General features: G+C 35.3%; 1 protein-coding gene across 1 annotated transcript; it reads right to left on the bottom strand.

The window, feature by feature from the left end:
- Positions 1 to 2,323: 2,323 nt before the first annotated feature.
- LOC145592826 (uncharacterized) lies at positions 2,324 to 3,438 on the bottom strand. The gene has a single exon (XM_081649330.1). The coding sequence runs from the start codon at positions 3,290 to 3,292 to the stop codon at positions 2,777 to 2,779; it is 516 nt and encodes a 171-aa protein (XP_081505456.1). The 5' UTR covers positions 3,293 to 3,438; the 3' UTR covers positions 2,324 to 2,776.
- Between the last annotated feature and the right edge of the window lie 9,185 nt (positions 3,439 to 12,623).

The following is a 12,623-nucleotide window of genomic DNA, read 5'->3' as shown; positions in this document are numbered from 1 at the left end:
TTCAACATCCTTAATTCTTAAAAGTCAAATGTTACTTAACTTCAAATGGAACAAAATTTGCATGGTGTTTAGCAAATTGTAACAATCAAGGTTTAGCAAATTTCAATTGATGTACACGTTGTATTTGAAGCTGAAAAATTAGTTAATTAAGTGGTCAGATAACATGAAAGCGAAAAAATAATCCATGGCGCTTCATTAATATGGGGGTCAATTATTGATAAGAAGATCTGAATTGGAGCAGCCATACAATGCTTTGAAGCTACTTAATGCGTTATGGACGGTATGACGTGTTAAAATTGTCAAACAATACATGCATAAAGAAAGGGTAAATTCCACTTTGGACTACTTTTATAACTAAATTCAACCGAATTCACATCACCAACAAACCTCCTACCAAATTAAAGCTACCATACATTGATACATATACTATTCTACATTTCTACTAATTAATAATAACAACATTTGAATAATAATCAATGAATTATTATGCGTAGAAAATGGGCATTAATTATTGTTTGTTAAATTGGTCATAATTTACGTCGACAAAACTCAAAGTACAAACCCCATATGACTGCCTATTAAGTGGCAATGCCATGTTTTTCATCCTTCATTCCTCTGTTTTGTGAGTTGTGAGCCTTGTACCCTAGCATTATTTTGCGTGTGGACTTTTTCTGTTTATTTAATGGATAGGATTGAAAGGATTTTATACATACAATATCATTGCATATATTGATTGAAAGGATTTTATGATGGACTGTTTGATCATTTATGAGATGATGATAATATATTATTGTATCGGTTTTCTATATATAAATAAATAAAAGGTGTAAAAATATCAACAATTTTAAATTTATTATTACAGAATACATGACTATATTTTGTCACGCTCTTTTGTACATAGGTTAGTAGGTTACTACTTCGAAAAAACATACTCCGTATCTATCAATTAAGCCTATCATTAACACGAAGATTATGAAGGGAGTCGCTATTAATATTAGTTTGAACTTATGGTCTATAACTTTGCAACAGTGTAGATAAGTAGACACGTCTATCGCCACACATTGCCTCTTGCTTGGATACACATACAAGCAACGTATGGTAGGCTGATAATAGTGAGTGGAGGTTTCATCATTAGGAAATTAAAAAAGACTAATAACATTATTATCAATAGTAAGGCCATAACTTATTGAAGTAACTAGGTTAGATGCACTGTGATCTTTATATATAGTTATACATTATTGATTGAAAAGTATTATAATTATAAATTAGTCGAGAAATAATAAAAGTATGTGATATGTTAATTTGGTATTTGCAATTTTAATTTAGCTTCCAATACACAACTAAAACAAAAGTAGGCAAAAAATCTGAGCAATATTTTTTCTTATTGTAAAATAGGTCACCAATTATTTAAAAATGTTGATTTTTGGTATGTATTGCCCAATTTTTTTTAGAAAGATTTGTGAATAGATCTTTTATTTTAAATATAATAATTATTACGTATTAATATGGAATATGTACAAAAATAATAATATAATTTTTGTAAATGATTAGTTTCCTAAATTAATTTTTTTTTTAAAAAAAAAAAAGAAAAAAAATAACTAAGGACACACCAGGAGATGACACGTGTCATCGCTGGTGTGTCTTTCAGTATATAGTATTTTTTTTAAGAAAGATTTGTGAATAAATCTTTTATTTTAAATATAATAATTATTACGTGTTAATATGGAATATGTACAAAAAAATAATATGATTTTTGTAAATGATTTGTTTCCTAAATTAAAATATTTTTTTTAAAAAAAAGAAAAAAAAATAACTAAGGACACACCAGGAGATGACACGTGTCATCGCTAGTGTGTCTTTTAGTATATAGTATTGATTGATTGATTGATGATTAGTACTCCACCGCGCATTGTTTGAGTAATTTAACTTGATAAATTACGAAGTGTACTACTCTAAGGTGTTTCCATTAGAACTCGATGATTATAAGTTGGAAGAACTTTAAGAAACGATAGAGCTAGTATATATTATTATTATTATTATTATTATTATTATTATTATTATAATTTTTTAATGTTTTAAAGGGCGTTTTAATTAATCAAGTTGATCATATTATTAATTAAGTTATTTTTCATGGAATAATTATTTTGGATGTAGCTTCCTATTATCAAACATGTCCATATGCCATCCAAAAATATGTCCCATCTGTTATGTTGCTTAATTGCGTTGGCAGTTTGGCACTAACACTAACAAAATCCATTATTAGTTGTAAAGAACGATAGATAATTGAGGGAGCGAGGGGGTTAAAATAAGACAAAGATTTATACAACCAATTTACATAATAGTAATTTTTGTCTTGACAATTTACATTAGAATATATATTTCCATGAGAATTAAGGGTTACAACAATAACTTGATTAGGTGATTAAACACCTCTCAAGTCACAAAAAAAACCCCTAAAACCGTTTAATACAATTCAAATCAAAAGAATACATATTTTCAATACGCACATCTTTTCTCACCCTTAAAAATCTACCCCTTCATCCGAAATTAATAATTATCTTAAATTCCGAATAGAACGAGTAATAAACCACGAGATTCACTTTTTTTTTTTTTTTTTTTTAACTCCCAGCAGATATGAATTCAGTCTCTCTCCCTCCATCTAAAACTAGCAAGAGAGCCTCCAAATCCAATCCAAAAAGCCCATTTTTTTTCTTTTTCTTTTTTTTTTTTTTTTTCTACCTTATAATAACATAAGGATAAAAACTTGATTGCTTGTTCACCTTCTTGAAAAAATGCTAACAGGTTCTTCCACAATAGTTTCCAACACCGGCTTTTTAGACCGGGAAACAGACCTCCTATGCTTAAACTCCGACAGCAACTCCTCAACTACAACTTTCATCTCAAGCGCGTCCTCCTCATGTGCCAGTGGTGATTCTGACTCACTCTCAACAGAGTATGAAGGAACAACCCTCACCTTTCCATTAGAGCCACGTTTGGCAGCAAGGAAAACCGCTCCCATATCGGCAGCAGTAATAAAGGAATTCACCCTTTTCATACCAAACATAATGTAAACTTGGCCAATCTCAAGATCTTCATCTGCATTAAGAGCTGAAAATCTCTTTCCAATTTGTAAAGCCTTTGAATTTACAAGGAAAAACCCGGGCATTTCAAGCATAAGTTCCGCCGCTTTCGTAGGTTGTTGAAATTGCTTGATTTCTCCGGTTGGAAACACCACTTTAGCTGATTTATGTTTGCCCATTGATGATAGCGCACAAGATGCATAGTTGCCCATATTTTTTTTAACTTTTGTGTGGTCGGAATGTTTAAACTTAGATAAGAATCAAATTCTCAACCTCTTAACTCGATACGAAAAAGATAATAATAAGTTAACTCAAATAAGTTTTTGAGAAAAAATGGGTTTTGGTGGATATGAATTTGAAGGGAGAGGGAAGATAGGGTTTGTTATATATAGGGAAGGTTGGTGGAAGTCAACTACGGTTAAAAAAGAGGTAAGTGGAAGATTCATTTGCCAGTTGTTGAAGTAATGAAAGTTTGACAAGTGGAAATTCTATCTTATTTCCATTTTAAAAAGGGAAAATAAAATTTAAGGTTTTGTTTGTTTTTGGTATATTTAAAAGGTATTGCCGCGTTATAGTGATCCGTCAATATTTGTATTTATGTACATTGTTTTTGAGTTAATGAAATTATTGATCATAATTATTGTTATGGTTATAATGCGACGGGGTTGAGCTCGCATAGGGTCCATTTTGTGATTAAAGGTCCCACCATTAGCCATGATACATTGCATGAGCTAAAGGACTAATTGTATCATTTTCATCGTATTAGTTAAGTACTTAAGTATAATATTTCTCTCTAGTGATTAAACTATATGAAAAAAGCATAGTGTTAGTTAAGGACTAACAGTTGATTTCCCAAACTATTCCATAAGATTACTGCTAAAATATAATCAAGTAATTATCACTATAATTCTCATTCAACATAAACGGCCATAAACAAATATATATGGTAGGATACTTGGAGGGCAAGACCAGATATACCTAAAGATAATCACAAGATATTCTAAGATATCTTTTCACAATATTTCACAATATTATCTTTCCTAATACCCCCTCAAGTTGGAGAGTACGAATCTCGAACACCCAACTTGCGAAGAAGAAACTCGAACTTAGCTTTTCCCAAAGCCTTTGTAAAAATGTCAGCCAACTGAACCGTCGTAGGAACATACGAAGGTATAATCGTCCCATCTGTAATTGCATCCCGAACAAAATGACAATCTGATTCAATATGTTTTGTTCGTTCATGAAACACTGGATTCTGTGCAATGTACAACGCAGACTGACTATCACAATAAAAATGCATCCCATTCTCATGTTTAACACCTAAGTCACCAAGTAGTCGTTTCAACCACTTTAATTCACAAGTCACTACAGTCTTCGAACAATATTCTGCTTTTGCGGAGGAAAGAGAAACAGTAGGTTGCTTTTTGGTTTTCCATGACACTGGGGACAAACCAAGAAGCACAAACCAACCACTCAAAGATCGCTTGGAAAGAAGACAACTTGCCCAATTTGAATCACACCAGCCTTCCAACTGTAAAGCATTGTCGGATCTCAAAAAAATTCCCTGTCCCGGTCTCTTCTTCAAATATCACTACTAAAATTCGGCGAAATTGCGACCGCCTCAAACGGTCGCTGAAAATAGCAAAAACGGTCGCAAAACATAATTGCGACCGTCAACGGTCGTAACATGGTGGTCGTTATTCTCCTGGTCGCAAAAAAACAATATTGCGACCGTTTGACGGTCGCAGATTTTTTGCGACTGTTTTTACTATTTTCAACGACCAACCTATAAACGGTCGCAAATACTCATAATTGCGACTGCCACATGAACGGTCGCAAATCTTGAATTTAGCGACGGCTTATGGCGGTCGCTAAAAGTTTTAAAAAAAAACAAAAAAAAAGTCACTCACTGCCTGTACTTCTCAGGCAGCAGCGTCACCACCACTCCCTCCCAAACCAACTCCACCACCGTTAGGTCCCACCCAAGCGAACTCCACCCATCACCACCAACTGTCTGCATATTCCACCCAGCCCCCACCGAAAAATCCTACCCAAACGAACCAACTCCACCCACCACCACCGCACACCTTAAACATTCTCCACCCACCACCACCAGGCACCAGCCACCTAAATTTTTACCCACAAAAATAAATATATAAAAAAAAGACCCACAAAACTAAACCAACAAAATTGTAAAATTAAACATAAAACCAAAAATTCATATGAATATCAAATTCAAAAGTCAAAATAAACAAAAATTATAAAAAAAAAAATCAAAATAACGAAAAAAAAAATTAACGAATTTAACAAAAAAAAACGAATGAATCAAAATCACAAAAATTAAACAAATTTATCATGAACATCAAAACCAAAATGAACAAAACTTAATCATTATAAATCAAACAAAAACTAACGAAAAGCATTCTAAACTATCGATTCAAACAAAAACAAAATAAAAATCATAAAAATGAATGATAACTAAATTTCACGAAAATCAAACAAAACCAAACATGGAAATTCGAAAAAAAAACCCCAAAATTTCCAGAGAAATCAACATACCTTAACAAATATTTCATCCTCTTTGGGTTTTTATGGTCAAATTCGACCGTGAAAACTCCAGATCTGGAATTTTCATGGTCGAATTCGACTATGAACACCAAAATTGTTCAACTTTAAACGAAAATCCGAACACCTAAATTGTTTGTTGCAAAAATTCGAAATCGAAAATAAAGAAAAAATAATGTAGAAAAAGAGAACAAATATGGAGGAAATGGTGATGAAAATGCCGGTTAATGGAGCATAAAGACATAAGAATAAGAAGAAGGAAAAGAGGAAAGAGATCGGGGATAAGACGAAGAGAAAAAGGAGAAGAGGAAACAGATCAGATAAAGGATAAAGGAAAGAGAAGAAGAGAGGAGGAAAGAGAGAGGAGAGAGGCGTGAGGAGAGAAAGAGGAAAGAGAGAGTGAGCGACTATCAACTGATTAGGGTTAGGAGTGGACCTTTTTTATACCTTTTTTTAAAATAAAATAAAAAAGCATCTTTGCGACCGGTAATAGCGGTCGTAATTTTGCGACCGTTTGAGAAACGGTCGTAATTGGTGCATTTTGTGACCGCTACTAACGGTCGCAACCAAATTAATTTCTTTTTGAATTATTTTTCATATGTATTTTATTTTAAAAATATATTAAAATACCTTTGCGACCGTTTTATAACCCCAAAACGGTCGCAAATTTGCGACCGTGTAAAAAACGGTCGCAAATATCATTTTTTGCGACCGTTTCCATGACGGTCGTAGAAAAACGGTCGCAAAATGGCCGAATTTTAGTAGTGTATCTAACAACTCGCAGAGCTGCTTCCCAATGATCAATCCTGAGATTTTGCATAAACTGTGATGAAATGTGCACAGAATATGCTAAATCTGGTCTCGTAACAGACAAATAAATCAGTCGGCCTATGAGGCGACGATATTTCTCTATATCATGAAAATACTCTCCCTGCGCCAAAGCCAACCTGTGATTTTGTTCCATAGGGAACTCTGCAGGTTTGGCATCTAATAAACCAACCTCAGTAATGATATCCAATGTATACTTTCTCTGACAAATAAAAAATCCCTGTTCATTCCGGGCTACCTCTAGCCCCAAAAAATATTTCAACACTCCAAGATCTTTCATCTTGAAACAATTTCCCATATATGATTTAAAATTAAGCATAGCAGATTTATCATTGCCTGCAATAATTAAATCATCGACATATACCAACACATTGAGCTGCATTTTACCCTTTGTCAGAGTAAATAAGGAATAATCATAATATGACTGCTTAAAGCCATAATTTTTCAAAGCTGTTGCTAGCTTTGCAAACCAGCATCTTGGTGCTTATTTAAGGCCGTACAACGATTTCTTCATCCTGCAAACTTTGTCAGAATTATTTTTCTCAAAACCAGGTGGAACTTTCATATATACCTCTTCTTCCAAGTCTCCATGAAGAAACGCATTATGAACGTCTATTTGATGGACATCCCAATTTTTCACTGCCGCGACTGCAAGAAAGGTTCGAACTGTCACCATTTTTGCTACCGGAGCAAATGTCTCATTGTAGTCTAATCCTTCAACCTGATGATGGCCAAAGACAACTAATCTTACTTTCAATCTCTGCAAGTTTCCATGCTCATCATATTTTTCTTTGTACACCCACTTGCTCCCAAGTGCCTTTTTACAGGGTGGTAATTTCTCTAGCACCCAAGTGCCCTGTTCTTCTAATGCCTGTATCTCATCTACCATAGCCTTTCTCCAACCCTCGTGTTTCATAGCCTCCCTGAAACTTTTCGGGTTCATTTCCTCCTGTAATAGCAACAATATATTTTCTATGTTTCACAGAAAATCAGTGAGAATCAACAAAATGTGTTATAGGGGTAAACAGTACCTGAGGGAGGTGATGTCACGAGTGAACTCTGAGTTGGTGTAGATAGACTTTTATTTTGGATAGTATGTGTCAAAAAATCACAGAGTTTAACCGAGGGATACTTCGATCTCATGCCTTTACCCAAGGTACCATCGCCACCACTCTCGAGCTACGCACCTCGCTACTGTTGTGAGGCTTGCGAGTATGGGGCAGCCTGCTGGGTTTGGTCGTCACCCAGTCTGTCCTCCAGGAGGCCTGTACCAGCTGTCGCAAGGGACCTAGCGTGCTGCTCAGTGTGGCTGGCAGTCCCCTCCGCAGGCTGGCTGCGGGTAGCCCCCTCATGCCGCAGGTCAGCTGCGTGTGTCCTCTGTCTCCCCATCTTCAAACCCCTCATCATCACCCAAACGCCCCTCATCATCTCCCAAACAACCCGCCTCATCCATCAAACTACTATCATCATCACTCGTCCCATATCCCCACATACTAAGTTGCCAGGAATAAAAGTAGGAGGTGTAGGAGGAGTAATAAACGGGAATTCTTGTCCAAAAATTGCACATCTCTCGAAACAAAAAATTCTTTGGTTTCTAAATCATAGACTTTCCACCCTTTTTTCCCAAAAGAATACCTAACAAAAACACACTTCCTACTTCTACTTGCAAATTTGTCCCCTTTACTCCGTAATTGTATGCAAAACATAAACACCGTACCTAATATGCTTATATAAAGGTTGTTTGTTGAATAAAATTTGATAGGGGGTTTGATAATCAAGTAAGCGGGAGGGGGTTCGATTTATCAAATGACAAGCCGCTTGCACACACTCCCCCCAAAATTTGAAAGGTAAATTGGCTTGAAATCGCAAGGCTCTAGCTACATTCAATATGTGTTGGTGTTTTCGCTCAACTCTCCCATTTTGTTGAGGTGTGCCTACACATAATGTCTCAAAATATATCCCATTCTTAAAAAAATACTCCTTCAAAGAAGTAAACTCCGTACCATTATCACTACGCACAATTTTAATTTCTTGAGAAAATTGACGTTTCACTAGCAACGAAATTATAAAACATGTATTCAACTTCCGTTTTATTTCTCAATAAATAAGTCCACACACCCCTAGAATAATCATCGACAATTGTTAAAAAATAAAAAAAACGATGGAGTCTTGTAAGGCCCCCAAAAATCTAAATGCACTAGTTCAAATATCCGACTAGCTTTATTTTGACTCAAAGGAAAACTACTCCTATGTTGTTCCTCCCTAAGGCATACATCACAAGATTTAAATCTACTACTACGACTCACAAACGGAAGTTGCTCAAGAACCTTTCTCGAAGGATGCCCCAAACGTTGACGCCACAATTTTGTAGATTGATCCCCATATGTCTTCAAAGTCTTCACTGTTGGAACACCTCGGAAACAATAAAGTCCATCCACACGTTCACCCGCTCCAATCACCTTCCTCGTTGTTAGGTCTTGTATAACACAAAGTTTGTTAGTAAATTGCATAATACAATTTGATTCATCACTTAATTAAGTTGCCGAAATTAAATTACAATTCAATTGAGGCACATAAAGAACGTTTATAATCATCAAGCCGCCATCCAATGTGAAAGTGCCAATTTTAGAAGCCTTAGCATAAGTTCCATCCGGCAATCCCACCGGACAGTGAGTCACATTTGTCAAATAAGAGAGATCACAAGTCACATGATTCGAGGCTCTGGTGTCAATTATCCAACCCAAGTCGTGCTTACCCTGCAATTTGGTTTAAGAGAGTTTAGGTGGTAAAGGAGCCGCTGAATCTAGGCTGCAGAAACCCCCGCAAGAGCTGCTGCTAGGCTGTGAGCCAGCTTGCCCACCTGTCTTGTTTGCGCGCACAGTGGAATTCGACCCTCTGCCTTGTCCCCCTGTGCGCCCTCTACCACAGCCTGGACCACGGCCTCCTCAAGGCCGGTCACCCCACCAATCTGGAAACCCGTGAAGTTGAAAGCACGTAGCCTCATCATGCCCTTCACAGTTACAATGTGCGGAGTTGTCACGATTGTCACGAGTTTTACCCTTCAGTTCATGCTGAAGTTTGAAGGCTACAGCATTATCACGAGTTGTCTCCCCCCCCCCACGCAGCTGCTCCGCTTGAATGAGCTGTTGATAAGCTCTGTCCACGCCTGGAAAAGGCTCTTGCGCCAAGAGTTGGCCTCGAATCAATGCATATGCATCATCTAAACCGATGAGAAAGTGGTGCACATAATCATCCTCTCTTATCTTCTAAACTTGAGCCACAATGTTGCACTTGCATGCACCACACGAGCAATTTGGGACAGACACAAACGCTGTCAATTCATCCCAAATTTTAGACAATCGGCCAAAGTACACTGCCACTGCCTCACTTGACCCTTGCTTGTACTCACCCAACGATCGCTTCAATTGACACACACGAGCGCCACTGACTACACAAAATCGGTTCTTCAAATTGTTCCACAGCAAGCAAGCATCATCATAATCCCCAATTGTTGACCGTACAATCGGATCCAAGGTATTTGACAACCAAGAAACCAACATAAAATGAACGGCCACCCAATCCTCAAGCTTCTCAGAGTCAGTCGGTTTTGCAATCGTACCATCAATAAAGCCAAACTTTCTTTTAGCCTTTAGAGCCGTCCTCACAGCCTTAGCCCATTCATCATAGTTATCACCCCGTAGTTGAATAGGGGTAATCACATTGCCTAGCCCGTCACTCGAACCTAGGTGAAAGGTCAAGTCGACCTTCGATTTTCCTCCATGTCCCCCTGTCATCTCTCACGCACAAAGGAAAAAAAATAGGATTTTTGCAACTCACTCAAATAATTCACAGCCACGAACGGTGTTTATGAAAAACAACGTTCAAGAAAAAAAAAATTGGATCTCACAAGGCTCTTGATACCATGCTAAAATATAATCAAGTAATTATCACTGTAATTCTCATTCAACGTAAACGACCATATACAAATATATATGCTAGGATACTTGAAGGGCAAGACCAAATATACCTAAAGATAATCACAAGATATTCTAAGATATCTTTTCACAATATTCACAATATTTCACGATATTATCTTTCCTAATAATTACACCTTCAATTCCATCCTAATATAATATGCTACGTCTCTATTTGAAATATGGATCTTGCTAACGAACGCCCCCGGGGCGTTGGATAAGCATTTAAAATCTTACCTAAAGTAGTATTAATTTGGGAAAGCAAGACAAAATCACGCGTCGATCGGTATAATTAATGTTAGTTTTAATTTAATCTTTCTACTTTTAACTAGCTTATCCAACGCCCCCGGGACGTTCGTTAGCATTTTCCTTGAAATATTTCAGAAAAATAATTTTCCTAAAAATTTAAAAACTCATAATAATCTTAGTAGTAAACTAATTTAATTATTAGTGGTATCATATAAATTTTTTTGGTAGTTATCAATAACTGCATCTATACTATATTCACAATAATAATTATAATTTTTTGAGAAAGTTCTTAAAAATGACCTCTAACTATATATGGCGTGTAATATAAAACTGATCTAAGACAAGTGAAATCCTATCATCACGAATCAATTATTAACATTTACAACACCTTTAGATCGTTCAACCAATGCAAATGTACTTTCTAGTCTCTTTTTCTCTCAAGGTATGAATGTACTAAGTGTTAACAAGGTAAAACATTAATAAGGAAAAAATAAAATAAAAGTACATGTAAATAAATGAGATTTGATCTCAAACTTGATTACTAGGAGTACTTCATAATTAAATCATAGCCTTAACCAAATAATTAGTTATAGATGATCTGATTGACTTACACTTATTTCTTGGTGCTCCTTGTAAATATAGTTTAATTAATACCTAAGCAAGCATTACAATATACAAGTATGTAGTAACTTTTTCAATTTAAAGAGTACCACACGTATAAAAGTAAGACTTTTTACTTTTATTTTTGGGGAGGCAAGTAAAGCTTAGTTAGTTAGCTTCTTGATTGGGTATAGTGGGCTAACTTTCCATTAAGCTGGCAAAGTAAGATGTGTTGTGTTGTCCACTTAAAACAATGATTTTTTGTCATTTTCAAACATTAACTGTTAAATTAAATACAATGTATCTTTCTGATTTGATTCCTTGTTTTATGATTATGATATTTTTTTTATTTACTCCGTATCTTTGCTTGTTAGATTAAAAAATACAGATGGCTGTCAAAGTTAGACAAAATATGCGTAAAGATTTAACACGGTTATTTATTACATCTCAGTCTAACTCACATGGCTTGGATATTGGATTCTTACCAAATTATTCCACTTTCCAAATCACTATTCGTCAATATTAGTCATTCTTTCGTTTATACAAGTACTATATGTATGTTTGTTTAAGGTAAACGTACTGATGTTCCATACTTCCATCAAAGGATATATTGATCGATGATGTTTCCTGTCTCCAAAGGTTTCATGTTACTGTAACGATGGAATGAAGCAACTTGCAAGATAGGAAACTAACAAGAATACGAGATTATGTAGTATGGAGAAAAGAAACATTTGGAGAAGTCATTGATAATAATAATTAATAATGGTTTTTTTTTTTTTGGAAAATTTGTTGAAAACCATTCTATAAAAACCAAAATTTGTTGAAAATCATCTTATAATTTTTTTTTGTCAAAGCACGCCTGTTTTAAAATTTATTTTGTTAAGTCCCACTATTCCTCCGGATTCCAACTAATTACTTACGTTTCCGGTGTTGACTAACATGTGCACCGCACGTGACCCAGGCCACTTAACCCCACTTTTCTTTTATTTTCCCCCCTTTTCCCTCCATTCATTCCCCTTTTCGTCACTCCTATTCATCATATAAAATTTGGTTTTTATAGCCTTTTATACAATATATTGCATGGAAATGTAAATGACGAAGGGGAAATGAATGGAAGGAAAAGGGGGGGAAAATAATAAAAAAAAGTGGGTTAAATGGGTCATGTGAGGTACACATGCAAATCAATGATTAATATCCCATAGAAAAATAATTAACATTGATATTTATTTTAAACTTGAAACTTGAATATGAGCATTAACGATAAGACAAATAATTTAATCAGAATGAGCAAACTACGAGGTAACAAATATTTAGCTGCCTAATAAAT

This window comes from Chenopodium album, chromosome 18 (assembly GCF_948465745.1).
Source record: "Chenopodium album chromosome 18, dcCheAlbu1.1, whole genome shotgun sequence".
NCBI classification, from domain to species: Eukaryota; Viridiplantae; Streptophyta; class Magnoliopsida; order Caryophyllales; family Amaranthaceae; genus Chenopodium; species Chenopodium album.
Note: the sequence above shows the minus strand (reverse complement) of the source record. Positions and strands in the feature narration are given on the sequence as shown.